At 40.9% G+C, this 16342-nt stretch overlaps 1 protein-coding gene across 6 annotated transcripts in view; it reads right to left on the minus strand.

Annotated features, from left to right (window-relative positions):
• The window catches only part of usp32 (ubiquitin specific peptidase 32), a 50697-nt gene that overhangs the window by 5074 nt on the left and 29281 nt on the right, over nt 1–16342 (minus strand). For 3 of the 6 annotated variants that reach the window (XM_055045496.1, XM_055045500.1, XM_055045502.1), the window contains 21 exons: nt 16085–16168; nt 15928–15989; nt 15721–15823; nt 13746–13932; nt 12309–12487; nt 11048–11188; nt 10341–10506; nt 8569–8723; nt 7747–7828; nt 7548–7622; nt 6224–6362; nt 6040–6145; nt 5751–5924; nt 4863–5037; nt 4637–4788; nt 4173–4553; nt 3478–3662; nt 2799–2885; nt 2552–2672; nt 1345–1536; nt 1021–1246 (listed from right to left, as the gene is read on the minus strand). In XM_055045496.1, the coding sequence (XP_054901471.1) occupies nt 1021–1246; nt 1345–1536; nt 2552–2672; nt 2799–2885; nt 3478–3662; nt 4173–4553; nt 4637–4788; nt 4863–5037; nt 5751–5924; nt 6040–6145; nt 6224–6362; nt 7548–7622; nt 7747–7828; nt 8569–8723; nt 10341–10506; nt 11048–11188; nt 12309–12487; nt 13746–13932; nt 15721–15823; nt 15928–15989; nt 16085–16168 (3172 nt within the window). The remainder of the gene's footprint in view (nt 1–1020; nt 1247–1344; nt 1537–2551; nt 2673–2798; nt 2886–3477; nt 3663–4172; nt 4554–4636; nt 4789–4862; nt 5038–5750; nt 5925–6039; nt 6146–6223; nt 6363–7547; nt 7623–7746; nt 7829–8568; nt 8724–10340; nt 10507–11047; nt 11189–12308; nt 12488–13745; nt 13933–15720; nt 15824–15927; nt 15990–16084; nt 16169–16342) is intronic. The other 3 variants (XM_055045501.1, XM_055045499.1, XM_055045498.1) reach the window with 3 other exon arrangements.

Genomic DNA, 16342 nt, shown 5'->3' on the forward strand with positions numbered 1-16342 from the left:
TTACATTCTGGAAAAAGGATTTTCCCATTTCTCAGATTTCTTCTGCTTTTGACATTTTGTCACAAAAACATGTTTCAGATCAAACTACTTAAAGTATCAGAAAGATGTCTAAAGTAAATACAAAAATCATTTTTCAAGTTAAGACTTCACTCATTAAAGCTTCAGTAGGCAACTTATAATAAAATGCATATCTTTTACATATTTGTTAAAACTGTCACTATGTGTTGACAGTATGGACCTTACCAAGCTCTGCCCACAACTGACCTAGAAATTCCTACGTGGCTGCAAGTCTCACAAACAAAGCCTCGCGGCGCTTTGTTTCTATGTAAACATGGGGTCTTCCACTTGGACTGATAGAGTATTTCTGAGTCAATTATTGCATCATTTCTGCCGGATTTTCACCAAATATCAGCTACAACAATTGAACAGAAGAACTAACAAGTTCATGTCATCATTTGTGGATGACATCAAGGTGTTTGAGCCGCGATGCTTCCAACATTATGCAAAATACTTTATAGCATCATTATAGCTGTGGACAAGATCACTGATGCCTAATGTTCTTGCAAGGCTGGGTAAGTCGGGCATTCATCAACTTACTAACTTTCCAACCAACTAAAAGTCTTACTAGAAACACATCCATAGCAAGTATGACTGGTTTAAAGATTTATGAACCTATGTTTACATTAAGTGCAGGAAATTGTTTTAGATTGTGGTAGTTTTAAGACAGCCTCTGAACAAAACCTCACTTCAAAAAGTGGGTACTATCCCTTTAATTTAACCTTGTAACTGCTCAGTTATATTTGGGAAATTTCTAATCCTCCTGATTTCACTCATGTTGCTCTCAAAGCCATATGAGCACTAGAGCTCCCTCTGCTGGTCACCCATTTTCTGAGGAATCAGAAACTTGTGAACAAATGTTGACAAATTTCCTTATGCTTTACTGTGTAACAGCAGTGAACTAACATCAAGCTTGGTGCTATTATCTTAGTGGCTCATCAAGCAGGAAGTCAGTGGAAGTACCTTTGGGCAGGTTGCAGAAGCCAGCCGGAGCAGAGATGGAGGACAGGTTGTCTTCCCTGACCCTCAGGAGGTCCTCACTCTCGCTGCGTGAGTGCAGAGAGCGATGCTCCAGATCTCTGGGAGCCAGGAAGGCGCTGGGGTCAAAACTCTCTCGAGGGAATTTAACAATCTTCTGAGACTTTATCCAGCGACCGTTGACAAATTGGAAGCGCTTCAGGTGGACAATCTGGAGAAAATACACGTGGCAGAGATTTAAACATCTCACATACAGTCATCATTGTAAGCCCATGAGGAAGCCAGCTCCGGGGTTCATGGTTTACAGACCAGGATGGGAGGGAGCCTCCACAAGTCCAACTTCTTAGTGGCCAGCCGGTGGGTCTTGCACTTTGAGCAGTAGTAGAGCTCATCCTCCCCCAGCTCCTCTTCGCTGGTGAATGCCTTCAGACAGCTGTCCAAGCTGATGGGCTCAGCCTGGGCTCGTCGAGACTGCTCCACACTGCAGTGCTCCTCCACAATCTGCAGGGAGACACAGAGACGGTTGCTGCTCTGCTCTGCTCTGCTCTGCCCGCCTTCACTTACAAACACATTATTTTGATTATATTCAGTCACTTTACTGAATTTGTGAGACATTTCGCCAACTTGTCACTTAAACAAGACATTTTGCCTACATGTGAAAAAAATCTGCCAGTAAAACTGGTATTTAAAAGAAAAATATCTTTATTAATGAGTTATTGACTTAAAACAAGCTCTTAAAGCTTACTGAAAAGTTACTGTAAGTTGGGTTTGTCTTATTTTAAGTGTATTAATATGTGCACTAGAAACTAGGCAAAAAAATATTTGGTAGGATTTTGTGAATTTGCTGTTCTTACTTTTCAATTTGAATGATTCAAAAACATTCTTGGTATTTATAGTAATTTATTTCTAATAATCATTTTGATTATAACAATAGGGGAGTGGCTCAAGACACGTGCACAGTTCAATCATATTAATGTTTCATAGTTAAAAGGCAGAGTGTAGCCAATGGTTAAGACAGATCGTAAAATACATTTCGTACTCAAACTCTCAAATGCTGATGAATTGAAAAAAAGAAAAGTGAAGCAGAGTGTCAGGATTTCTCAGTGGTGATGTAAAGACTCACCACCTGTTAGTGCAAACTCCTGATGCGACCGTTGACATCAGGAGTTGTCAACTCCATACCTGAGGTATGGAGTTATTTACCTCCATAACTCAAGTATGGAGGTAAATAACTTTTTCCAAAAAATTCCAGCTGATTTGGATAGTTTTATTTTCCCTTAATGAACAAAATCATCATTTGATAACTAGTCTTAGTATTTTCTCAGATTATCTTTATCCAATTTTAGAAATTTGGTTACTGTCACAAAGCAAAGATAGAAGGAATGTGTAGAGAGGCAAATAGCACTGCAAATCTCAAAGATTTCTTTTTTTCGTTCGGCTAATGTAGACATTCCTCCCCACAGTGGTGTGTTTGTTGTGTGCTGCTCTCAGTCTGAGGCTGTGGTATGTATGTTACCCTCTCCTGGGAGGTCTGGTAGCGAAGGTGCAGAGCGGTGGGATCCCAGTCCACAGCTATATAAGCATTCCCTACAGATGCTCTGTCCTCTGTACACTCTATGGTGCAGCCTCGACAGAACCTGGAACAAAACAAATGGAATATTTCATTAACTTGAATGTTGCATTAAACAATTTTCTTATAAATTTTATGTGATGTGAGAGCATGAATCTGATGTGTTTCTTCTTAAGTTGTGAGTGGATCCTACCTGTACCAGGGACACCAAGCACACGAGTTGCCGTCCTTCCCCACCACCCGCAGAGTGAAGGGGTACTGGTACCCCATGCTGTCATCACTGCAGGTCAGGAAAAGGAAAGATCAACGATATGATGCATTTGTGATGAACAGAAGCTTGTCAGGCATTCAACAGCAGACAGCCCTGCTCTTGACAGACCTTCAGCCTCCAAACAATCACAATCACCCAACTAGACCCGGCTGTCAGTGGTGCAACCTCCTCCTGGCTCTGATTGGTTGTTTCTATCTGGGTGCATTTCTGCAGATGGCAATCAGACCACTGGGAGGAGGTGAAGGAGCTCAATATTTTAAAAGATTGTGTCTCATACCATTCAGTCATTATGTAGTAACAGATTTAACAACTATGTGAAAAAAGCAAACATATTTTTAAAAAGAAGAACAAAATTTATTTTTTTCTCCACTTTCAAATATAAAATTAAAACTCAGTGCTGAAGAACATTTACTGTTCATATTAGTTTTTCTATGGATTTCAACCGACACGAACAATAATGTGATTTATTATGAGTCGGAATAACTTTTTAATGTATGAATATAAGAAGAGAAAAAGACTTCTGATCAATTGCTACGTTTTACGGTCAACCATATTCATCATGTTCATCAACTAACAAGACGAAGATGTTTGTGAGAATTACCAGTCCTGAGCATGGTTGCTGGCCTCCTGGGGGGGCAGTGGGCTGGCCAGTCGGGACACTTGGATCCAGACTGCGTCATACAGGTCCTTCTTACTGGTGTGGACAGTGCAGGGGACGATGAGCGGCATCCCAAACAGGCTGGGCCGGTTCTTCTGAGATGACAGGAAGTACAACTCTGTCCGCATCTGAAAAGGGGAAACAAACATGGACGTGTAACCAGCATTGACACATCGGCCATTTTCAAATGTCACTTAGCAACACATGCTTAGTGAATTCTCATCTAACATTGTCGCAATACAAAATTAATCAGCAAGTTAATTGCATAATACATTAAAATGAGCTTGATCGTTTCATTGTGATGACCAATATTTTTATAGGTCAATTTTGTTTACATAGACATCATAACTCATTTTATTTATGGTTTCAGTTCTGTGTGGTGCTTATTTTCGTTTTCATAATTTTTGGTTGTGGTCTTATTTTGGATATTTAAAATGTCTTTTGGTCCCAGTATTAAGTGTTCTTTACAAATTAAACTTTATTCATATTTGAGAGGGAGAACTTGTGTGATTACGCAAATATATTGATAATTCAGGTAATTGTCAATATATTACCTGAAAATGGACTCAAAACCACAACATTATCTTTTTTCTGCAATCAGGAAAAAGATAATGGGACAATTTTTGGCCTATTCTTACCATCTTTCTGTGCATGGCGATGATGTATCCAATGAAAGGGCTGTCCTGCATGGGGCTCATATGTCCGTTGGCAACCCCATTGACCAGAGGCGTCTCTGGGCTGCTGGGTATCAGTGTGCCAGGCCCACCGTTAGCGATTAGGTGCCTGGTAGCAGCTGAGCCTTTGGTTGTTGGAGAGATGTCTGGTCGAAAAAGGCAAAAGATGATGAAAATAGAAAATGCAGAGACAGTAGTAGAGGACCATGCAGACCTCCAATAAGGAGAATAACCTGTGAGTGGGGGTGAGCTCAGAGATGTTGGCGAACCCGGCACCGGGACCTCAAACGCACAGAGGAAGCCATTGACAGAGAGACGCACCTTCTGGTTGTCCTGAGGGAAGTTCTGAACATGGACAGCTTACATGTTAGCCCGCAGAACTCCAGAGAGTACAAGCTGTGTTAGAATCACCAGCACCATGGGACTACCTTGATGTTGGAAGCATGGACCTCAGCCAGGAGGATCTGCTCCGGCTTCAGGATGCACAGCTCACTCAGCAACTTCTTCAGCCCCGTGTATTTCTCATCCATGTTCAGCCTCAGTCCGTACCGCACCGGCGTGGAGCCGTCCAGTTTAATAACTGCACAGACAACACTGCACTTTATCCTTGATCTTTTCCCGACACACCATGTTTGTTCTCACTGGTGTACTAACCAGTGATCTCCAGGTGCATGGAGCTGTCCATGGGCAGAGGAAGGGACAGGAAGTTGAAGGGGTCGAAGCGAGCGCTGATGTGGCCACAGGTTTTACACTTGACCTGGGACTTGAGCTGACCGTGGAACAGATCCACCACGATGGAGCGGTTCCTGCGAAGGTGGTTCTCCCAGGCCTGCAGAGATGAATGTAAACACACACCGAGGACAACAGCACCACCGTTAGAACAGCAGCAGGTCCTTAAGCAATGCAGTACATCATGAGCCATGATGAGAGCCATGATGAGAACTAGAGGCTGTGACTTGGATACGGGTCGGTCAGAAAAGAGGAAAGCAGTGGGCCTCCCCTGGTTCGGAAAGGAATTTTCTGATCCGTTTGAAGAGATTAGATATTGTAGATGGGAAATTTTTATGGATTAGGATTGAAACTGAATCTAAGAGAAGTATCAAAACATCTGCAGTGAGGTGGACTCTGCTACTATCTTTATCCATCATAACTAGAAACAACAACAAAAAGAAAATAACTTTTAAATCTGCTTTGAAAGCTGGCTCTAATGTGAGATCCAGTGCTTCACTCTCAGAGTGAAACAAATGTAACAAAAATCCCATAAAGTAGAACCAGAGTTGATTGACAAACACTCTGCTGCCTCCTGGTGGCTGTCACTTTCCTCTTCCAGATAATACAGGGAATCCAGCTGCACTGAGAAATGATTGTACCTTTCCAGATTAGTATTAAAAATTGGGCATATGGATGAATGTTTTTGTGATGACTTATCCAATATTGTCGGAAACATATGTTTATTTAGTAACTGTGCACGAACATGCATGTGTGTGTGTGTATTATGGTAGCAGGGAGGAAGACAGGAGAGCCAATCAGCAGCGCTCTGACCTCAGAAGCCACCTCCCAGTCTGGCCGCCCATCGCTGTCCTTCAGCTCCACATATGGCTTCTCATGGACCCGGTTCAGGTCTTCATGGAGGCCATCCAGGAGGAACGCCAGCAGCTCCTGGGAGTCCTGCTGCTGGAAGCCGTTGAAGCGAGGGGCATACTTTGCTATCGTCCACTAGGGAGAAAATAGTTCGGTTCGTTTCATTCTTTTAAAGCTTGGACGCATCGACAGAAATGTGGAGCATCCTGAACCCTTTGGGTTTGCAGGACAGACTGGATGGAAGCTTCACCCTGAGTTTGAGAGGAGCAATACTCTTCTGGGTCCCACTCCACAGCTCCAGCACCAAGTCTCCATAACACTTGGCCATGTGACCCCTCATCCCGATGGGATTGATCCTGAAGAGAAACGGATGAAAGGATGAGCAGGACAGAAACACTCTGGAGCGCACCGATGTCATGCAGACCACTCAGCACCTGTTGAGTTCATACAGATGTCTCCCCGACAGAAAGTAGTCCGACAGAGGCTTGGTGTTGCTCACACACTGAATGCTGGAGTTCATAAAACACGTGTTGCCAAGGTTACTGAGACCAGTTGCTCCTTTCTCAGTAGGAACTAGGCAGTGGAAAACAAGACAAGAAATCAATCAAGGTTCAATTTACAGAATTAAATTTACAATTACTATTTTTAAAGCTTAATGCAAAAACCTGTTCTAAACATACATCAACCAGAGAGGAACTTTGCCACTCAGTTAAGCTGCACTTTTTAGCCTTTAAACCACAGGTGTCAAACTTCAGAGCTCAAGAATCTTCTGTTTACACTTCGGAAAGATCCATATGTGCATCTTGTAAACTTATCACTTTGATTTGAGAAGACTTCTGGCATGTTCTGTGGCAAATGTCTGATTTTATAATTTGAGCGGGGAGTCTGACTTATAATGTCATAGAATATCTTAATCTTAATATGAGAAATGTATCCCTTTAGTCATTGAAAAATGTGCATTTTTTCTTGCAATCTTTTTACAGTTTACATCAGAAAATATTGTCATTTCTTTTCTCGTAAACAAGTAAAATTATCCTCAAAGTTTTGTTAACATTATTGTTCTTATTTTGTGTGCCACAGGCAGAATAATCCATATAGCTGCTGAAAACAATAAATCAAAGAGAGCAGCGTTACAATAACATTCATGTTTTTGAGTTTATGAAATGTGCAGGACAAAGAGAACTGCTGCACATCAAACAGCAGGACATCAGAGGTGATGCAACACAGGCCTGCTGCTGCGTAAGAAACCACAAGATGATGTGGAGAAAAAACTAAAAGTCACAGAGGAACTCCTGCTGGAGCTGCTAGAGGATGTCTGATGGTTAAAGAGTTTTAGATACTAAAAATGATTTCTGCTACAGGACTGGGAGCATGAGAGACCACAGCTGGAGCAATAAGGCGATGATAAAGGAGGAAGAGGAAGAGGAGGAAGGGTCACATGGGTGTAGTTTCTATCCGGTTCTTCATGATCTATCCTCTCTTCTCTTTTAACAAAATCTAATAATGAGAGCATCAGTGAGTGTTTTCCACTCACTGATGGATTGACATCTCTGAAACAAAACCATCAACTAAATGTCTCAGTTGATGGTTTGGGCCATCAGAGTTAAGCTCACTGAGTCAGATGTTCAGGTTCTTCATGGTACCTGATATCATCCTGAGTGAGCTGCCCATGAAGAATAAAACATTGGTTCTTAAGTCTTCCACTGAGCCCAGCAGCAGGGAATGTGAAGTGGGAGAACACAGGGAACCCCAGCGTACCTTTGTGTCTGTCCATTTTGCTGCTGTTGGCGATGAAGGACATTTCCTCAGGCCAGCTCATGTCTTTGTTCCTGACTGAGGATGAACAAACAGAGATGGCAAGTCTTCTCATCATCCAACATCAAGTTCTCAGTATGTAGCAGCTGCAGTTTAGTGACTAAGAAGCAACAAGAGGAACATTGGGGAGAGTTTCTCATACCCTCAATAACTAGCTGCTGCTCATCCTGGATCTTCAGACTCTCCAGAGTGTGGTCTTCATCATCAAGCAGGGTCAGGTAGTTCTGGAGGACAAACACTGGTTTTATTCAAACGTACTGAACAATGACCTCCATCCTAGTTAAGCATGCTGCATCTTTACAGATGCATGGGGGGAACAGCCAGACTGTTCAGATGTTCATGATGCCACTTTACAGAGGCTTTCATTATTTAATGTTTTGATCATAAGAGGTCACAACAAATCAATACAATTTCAAAGGCTTCTTCAAAAACTCCTGAACTGACTATTAATGCACTTTCATGGGCACCAGATAGAGGCAGGCAGTGAGATGCAGCTGGGGTGGGTGAGGTGTTAAAGCTCGCTCATCATCAGCTATCAGAGAAAGTGGTGATTGCAGATCTCCCTGGATATCATCCACTAAGAACATTAAGCCCAACCTATTTCTGCCTTGTTGCTACTCACTGCCAGTCAGCTGGCTGGAAAAAAAGCTCCAACACTTTCTGTTATTTTTCAGAAAGATGAATCATAAAAAACAGTAGTCATGCTGTGGAAACTAAAAGTCTCCTCTTCACTCACAGGGACATGAAGCATCAGAGCAGGTTGTTAAGATCTTGAATTTCTTTAAATTTACTTATCATAGCACAATAACAGTAACATTACAGAGTTAATAAAGAAAAGTAATTTAAAATGGTATAGACTCCAGCACAACATCTCATTATATTTGCCTTTGGCATTGAACTTTGAAATAATCTCAGGCTGATCTCTGAACACAGAACATGAGGTTTTTGAGTGATTTCTGCTCACCTCACTGTTGTAGAGCCAGAGTCTCATGTCCTCCTCCTTGATGCGGAGCCGCTGTGACAGGTACAGGTGGATGTCCTTGATGGTGGCCATGCGGCTGAAGCAGCCTGTGTACGCCAGCATCCTCTTCAGAGGAGCGTTAGGAGACGGCACATTTCCTGCATGATACAAACCACTATTTGGACCCAAACACCAGACAAATCCTGATGATCAGACCAGACCAGGACCAGAGCTTCCATCCAGCATACAAGCTCACAGATGCAACCAACAGAAGCCATCAGCTGATTGAGGATTAGTTGTAAGAAAGCAGCAAGAAAAATCAATCAGAGCAGGCATGATTGGTCAAATAATCAGTAAACTAACCTGGTGGATTCACAACTCAAACACAGATAGATCATTATTAGTCTTATTATTCAACTGGTGGCGAATGAACAAATATGAAGAGATTTTCTAGTTTGATTCCCACCCACACAGCTTTGCTTTCCCACCATGGCACAATAAATAGCAGCCTGTATATGTTCCTCCTGCATCCCAAGAGGGGCCATTAGGGCCGGATCAGGCTCTCAGGCCCAGGTCGGAACCACAGCAGGACTCAAACTCCAAACAGAATTTGATCACATGATTTGGAGGAGCGCGCTCACACACGCAGCGCTGATGTCAGCCTGAGCATCCAAACCTGATTAGGCTTGAAATGACTTTCTAGAAGTCCAGGAAAGCTCTGATGTTCATCAGCAGAGAAATGACACGGAAAGGTGAGGACACTGCCTCACTTTCCTTTTGACCTCAGTTTATGCAACAAATGTTGTAAAACAAGAGGAAGAGGCTAAGATTTTTAGGCAGAACGCTGACAATGCAGACTAGGAATAAACTGAGGAGGATTTTAAATACAGATAGCAGAAGTCGAGTATTTCTACCTCTTCTGTCACTGCTAAAAGGGAGGACAGCAGGAAAAGTTACATTTTGTTACAAAACAGTGATTATTGATGTTGTAGAGATCATCATCATGGCTTGAAATCCAATCCTTCGCAAAAGTATTCATACCCCTAAACCTTTCTTGTTTTCTCAAGTTGCAACAGCACATTTTAGTGTATTTAACATCAGATTTATGTAATAAACCAACACAAAGTATAACATAATCATAAACTGGAAGAAAAGGGTAGATTGTTTTCTTTTGTACTCCGATACCACTAAATAAAATCCCGTGCAACCAATATAATCCGGCTGAGGGGCCACTTTGCCAAGATGAGCAGGTAAAACTGTGAGCTGCAGCAAAAGGTGGTTCTACAAACTATTAACTTAATAAAAGGCCCATCATGATTTAGTCATCCATAAAAAAATAAACCAGCTGAAACCAAGGTATTCTTTTTCTTCCAATTTATGTTTTTACACAATTTGTGTTGCTTTATTACATCAACTTCCAAATAAAACATTGTGGTTTGAGGTTGTAAAGTGACAAAACATTGAATATGAAAACATTTGCAAGGCACTGTATTATACTTTGAAACAGCAGTCTGTAGTCATAGTTTAATTAGTTGCTAAACCGCTCCCAGATTTCTTTCTCACACTATTATGCCATCTCTGCAAAGCTGTGAAGATTGGAAAAGTCAATTATTAAACTTTCCTAATGATTAGTCTTTGCTGGGCCACGGGTTCATCCAGAGTTCTGCCCAGCTTGGATCAGTCCACACAGGAGAAATTAACCGTGGGAGATGTGGGATTGCTCAGGGAAACATTTATCGACGGCTTGCTCTGGTCTTGCTGCAGGCTTACGTTACCTCTTGGTGGTGGCAAATACGGAGGGAACATTCGCAGGCTGGTCATACCCATATTGACCCAGATGTTGGACTGAGGGGAGCGTGTGGCGGGCTGCTGGCGGAGGAACAGGAGGTAGCGGGGGAACAGCTCCAGCTCTGCTTGACCAGTCTTGCTTTCCAGGATAACCTGCAGGAGTGAAGCAGAAAGTTATGTTAGCTAGAAATGAAGCTGCTGTTCCTGGGTTCCTGGGTGTTCCATAAAGGAACATGCTGAGACATTTTGGTTTTGTAGAGCATTTATTCTAAGGAGACTAGCTTCCTATAAATCAGCTTCATCAAATTCAACATGTCTACAGTCCAGCACAGAGAAAAGGTCTGACAGGTTAAAGATGTACATTAAGATAACATTACATGTACTTGTTGATCAAAAGGAATAATGATATGGAAAGAAAAGAAATATCTTAATAATGAAATTCAGATTTTTAAAAAAAATTTCAGCAAAGAAAAGGGATAGAAACATGTTTATGTCTTATGTATATTTTCGCCACATGTGAAAATGTTTTTTTACTTGTTTTAGTTTCACAAAACTATTTTGTTTTAATTTGTTGGGTTTTGTTGGAAGTGAATCTGGACTACAGTCATAAGTTCAGTGCCACGCTCTGTTTTTCCAGCTATCCAGCTTGAAGGGCCATTATTCTCCTTTGCCTCACCCTGCTCCGTTCACTCACCGGTCGTGGCAGGCTCAGGTTGGCACCGTACCAGTGGTAGAGGGCCCGCCACACAGGCTCTGGCACCATCTCAAAGTCTCTACCAGGCACCAGCTGCAAAGAGCGCTTCAGTCTGCCACCCTCCATAGTTAACGTAGGGGCCTTCGGGGATAGAGCACAGCAGATACGTAAGCAGGGAGGGAAAAAGCCCAGAAAAGACGCTGTTCTGTCGCTTTGAATTACACATAACATCCAGAGACAAAATCCTAATGCTGTGGAAAAGCTGGCAGCCTTCTATTATTATAGTAAACCACTTAGATAAAAACTAAATGGAAACACTATCTGGTTCCAGACCACAAAAAAATAAATAAAGAAAGAAGTGGGTTTGAAGTGAGAACCTCTGCTACTAAACTAATATCATGATGCAAAGTGGAACCAGTATTTAACAGTTTCTTTCCTATTTACTCACCAAAGTGAAGCCATTCTCATTCTACAGCCTGTATGACTGCAGTTCAGTGTAAAGCAGGGGGACTTCATCATTCTGGAGTTCACGCTAAAGCAGAGTGGCTTCTATTCTCAGATGTCAAACATATCCACTAACAAGCAGATGAAAGAAAATACCCTGAACAAAACAACTTGGTTCTGTCTAATTTCCTAAACACAGCAGAGCAGGATGGACAGTGGCGGATTTTTAATGTGGACAATTTGTGTTTATTGGAGAAGCATACGTCTGTAAAATGATCAAATGTAGAAAAATGTAAGAGTTATAAATATTTCTGCAAAATGCTGTGTGTGAAAGGAAGTCCTGCTACGCGACTCTGACGACCCAAAACCCATGAACACATTCTATGGTTATACGATATATCAGCACTAACATCAGTATTGATGTTGGTCATTTTTTTAACATATTGGTGTCGATCTGATAAATAAAACTGGGCCCATATTAACAACCAATATTTACTTTTACTTTCATCCGATTGCCGTTTGTATCTAATTGGTCGCAACAATGGTAAAAAATATATAATATTGCTCATCGGCAATAACTGCAATATTAATATATACCCATTCTGCTTAGAGGGGTGGACTACTCCTTCAACTGATACAGGTTGGAAGATTTTTTTGAATAAAGAATTAATGCTTTAAATTTTTTTGGATTGGGACTTTATATGGATGACCCTTTAAGAACTATTCTGAAAAATCCACAGAGCAGGAGAACAGTTCCAATGAATTCCACCGGTCAACAGGATGAGTGGGTACAGGACGTAGGAAAAGCCCTCCTTGCCTTTATGGGGTCGGTGGTGACCAGAGACTGGTTGTCGATGGCTCCAGGCCTCTGTGCTGTCAGCTGGGAGGGCAGGTGGCCATTGGCTCCAGAAAAACACTGATTGTTGTTTTCTGAAATGTTGTGCTGACGGGCGAAGCAGCTCTCTGCTGCAGAGGGAGCCAGCTGAGGACTCAGTGCTGTTGGGAAGAGGAAATCAACATCCACAGCAAACAGTCAGAAAATAGCAAAACTGTCAAATGACAGAGGAGGCCTAAATAAATGCAGTAACATCATACTATGAGGAATTAAGTCTCTAATAATTTCATATGCTTTTTCACCAGGACGTCTTATGGATGGAAACTTGTTCAATCTGGTAGCTGAAGCCTTCATATGTTTCATGACTAAACCAAGATTTCTGACCTGAGTTGAAATCTGCAGCACCATCAGTTTAAATTGAAGTAATTCAGCGAAACCCTTTTCTGTCAGACTATGTGAACCTATTGACTGAAAAATGGTTTTTATACCCAGATCATCAAATAACAGCATCAAACAAAACTGGTCTTCAATGGTGATTTCATATATTACAACCAATATGAAAATTGAACTATTCAAAATTTTTTATGTTATTTAATCAACCACAACACAGTCTGCACAGTATATTTTGAATATACTGTTCTGTGACTAGAGATTGTTCGATATGTTATTTCATGTTTTATTCATTCCACTGTCTTGTGGTGCTGTGTGAAGAGTACAGAGGTCATAGTGAATCTGAATTAGCTCAAACCAACTAACACACTCCTCATGACATAAAGTTACTTTCTCAATATTCACAATTCATCTGGATCTATTTTTATCTATTTTAACATTTAAATATTTTATCTTTAAACATTTAAATTCTTTTGTCATTTTATCATTAGCTTAATGATAGTAAGCTAGTTGTAGTTATCTGTATTCATTCTATGTATGTGTAACATCTTGCTGCTCAGACAGCATCAGTGCTTTTTGCACCTTCTTCTGTTATCATTTTAAAATCTGAGCTGCATCAGGTAGACACCAATTGACGCTGAACTATTTGTCTTATTTCCTTGATGATCAAAACATATTCCGTTTTAAAGATCGGGTGGGGTTGCAAATTGGTAACTGTGATCCAAATGACTAGTTTTATTAATAATTACCTTAAGCAGTTATTGTAGTTATTCATATGGAGGCTGGACTTCTATTGCTGTACAACAAATCTAAGACATGCTGGTCTGGATTGAGAGTAACTGACATGTAAGAATTGACATGTTTATCTCCCTCAGCAACATAATATGATTATTCAGATGTGGAGGTATGTAAATTCACGGGATTGAACTAAATTTAAAAACTCTCACTTACTTGTTTTCACATGAATTAACAAACAGAAAAATCAGTAATGGACTCTTATCTACTGAGGACTGTTTCAAGAAGACTGACCAGTTTCTGTTGCTTCTGAGGCACTGGACACAGCATCAGGAGACTTTTCCTCTGAGGGACTGAAGGGGCCGAAGGTCCCCAGACCCCCGGGCCTGTCAGGGTTTACGGGATCCACGGTGGCCATGGCTGTCAGGGGCCTGAGTGAGCTCAGAATGGACGGCTGCTCCACAACGATGCCTTTATGCTCCTGAACAGGAAGACAACAGCAGGGACTGTCCTGTCAGTGTTTGAAGTGGCTAGAAGTTAACAGTGGTTTCCATGACAACTCCAGCTAAAGAACTTGCTTTGGCTAAATGACTGGGACAATTCAGACTTAGAGAGACTTAGACTTGACTTTATTGATCCCTTGGGAAGACTCCCTCAGGAAATTATAGATAAATAAAAAACACACACAGCCTCTTCTGTGTTGAAGAGGCAACATAAAAAGTTAAAAAAGAGCTAAAAAAAAAAAGGGAGGGTGTTGGTTCTCACAGTTTGGCTCAGATGAGATGGAGTCTGACATACTGACACTTCCCACACCTCAACAGAACTGCTGATGTTTCATCATATTTTCTGCCTTTCTAATGTTTAACAAACATTTTCAGCAATAAAATGCTCAAATCAGTGCATGAAAATCAACAGACTGACGAATGATGCACATCAGGAAATATTACCATTTAGAGAAAACAGAAAAATACTATGAATGCTTTATGAGCGATCAATCATTTTCATCTATTAACTGAATTTTCTGGGTATGAAGATTTCATTTTTGGAAAATCAGAACGTTTTTAGGGCTTCTGTAGCCGACTCAGAGCTTTCCATCATGTTTTACAAGCAACTTGTATTTGGCTGGACTTTGAATTCAGGGAAACTCAGGACAAATAAAAAAGTAAAAAAAAAAATAAAGTTTTTGAAAATATCTTTTTGTAATTTATAACTCAGAGAAAGGGAGAAAAATAATGTATTAAAATTGCAAGTCAAATTTGGTGTGAATGCCAGATGAGTGTAATTTGTTTTTACTTTTAAGCCTTTTAAAAAAAAAAAAAGTTCATTCCTTCGATGGGTGGACACCATTTTTAATAACTCTACAATATTTTTATGTTATAATTTTCTCCTTACTGTACAGTATTTTCTTAACTTTGCTTTGTATACAGTTGGATACATTTTTACTTTTGTGTGATCCTACATCCCTCGATCCTGCACAGTTACACCTGAACTTCCCACTGTGGGACGATAAAGAATATTTTAAATCTACTCTAGTTTATGGTTTTGGATTACATGTAGCATGCTTTTTACTTGTTATGTAAATATGCAGAGAAGCCACAAATTATAATGTTGTAACATGAAAACAGAATAGGTTGATTATCAGCTTTTGACAGGTAATTAGCACAGGTTTTTTTTTAATCAGTGAATGCATCAGTGAATGTCATCTTACATGATGACGTCAGAACATGTCATCATGTCTGCTCATTCAGAATGTGAGAGAGGCAAAATGTGTTCCTGCTGTTGCTTGAAAATCAGAGTCCATCTCCAGAACATACTGCTGGTTACACTGGTCACTGGATCTCTGAAGTGATAAAAAGGTGTCACCATGGTGACAGTATCCTTTACGATTTGGAGAACATAAAGCGTATCTCGGTTTAAATAACAGGATTGGGAATGAAGTTTGAAAAGAGCCATTTTCCATCCTCCCTTTAGATCATTTTATGGTCATCTGGATGTGAAAAAAAATAATAATCAAGCAACTTTTTAAGATTATTCAGGAACAATTAACCATTTTCACCAACTGCTGTGATTCTGTTATGTTATTTACAAACAGCAGGAAGATGTTTTATCTTTATAATAGTGACATGACTTCACCTGGTATGAAGCTAAATATTGGGGAGAATGTACTCCTTGATTAACAGAATAAATATTTAATGTTGACAATGCTTTGTATGAAATGAACATTATTACTTTATGCACAATGGTGCTTTGTTTCTTCTACTTTACTCACATATTTAACATAGTCCTTCCACTGCTGCCACCACAGCATGGAGATCAGGAACCAGCTTTGGCCCTGCTGCAGCCCATGTCTGCTCTCCCTCTCTAACCACCCCCTGCATACAGACAGACACACACACAGAACAAGAAACTGTCATCAGATATAAACACATACCCTCTCGAAACAGAAAAAGAAAAATCAGCTTAAGAGGTGGATTACCTGATGATCTGCCCTTCCTCTTCAGGAGTGGCAGGTCTGAGGCCCAGCACTATGTGGCAAACCTGGGATAAGTCAAACACATTGACATGATTATGAATGAATGCTGTTGCGGTTCCAGCAGCTGTATTGTGCCACAGCAGCATGCCGGGGTACCAACCTGGAAGAGCAGGTTCAGGAACTCGTTGGCCAAAGCGCTCTTCACGCTCCAGATCTGGTAGTCTTCAAGGGTCAAGTGACCCAACTGTGAGGAGCCAAACGACACACAGGTCAGCATACTGCACTGTCTGAATACTGCAGACAGTATGGACTCTCCCAAGAAGTTCATCATATGCTACTAATTTATGTTTTGTAAAGTACACTAATGACAGTATTAACGTCAACCTGGCATAAACCCACAAGCTCCTGTTTAACGTCA

The sequence above is a fragment of the Poeciliopsis prolifica genome, unplaced genomic scaffold (assembly GCF_027474105.1).
Source record: "Poeciliopsis prolifica strain line A6 unplaced genomic scaffold, Auburn_PproV2 SCAFFOLD022, whole genome shotgun sequence".
Taxonomy (NCBI): Eukaryota; Metazoa; Chordata; class Actinopteri; order Cyprinodontiformes; family Poeciliidae; genus Poeciliopsis; species Poeciliopsis prolifica.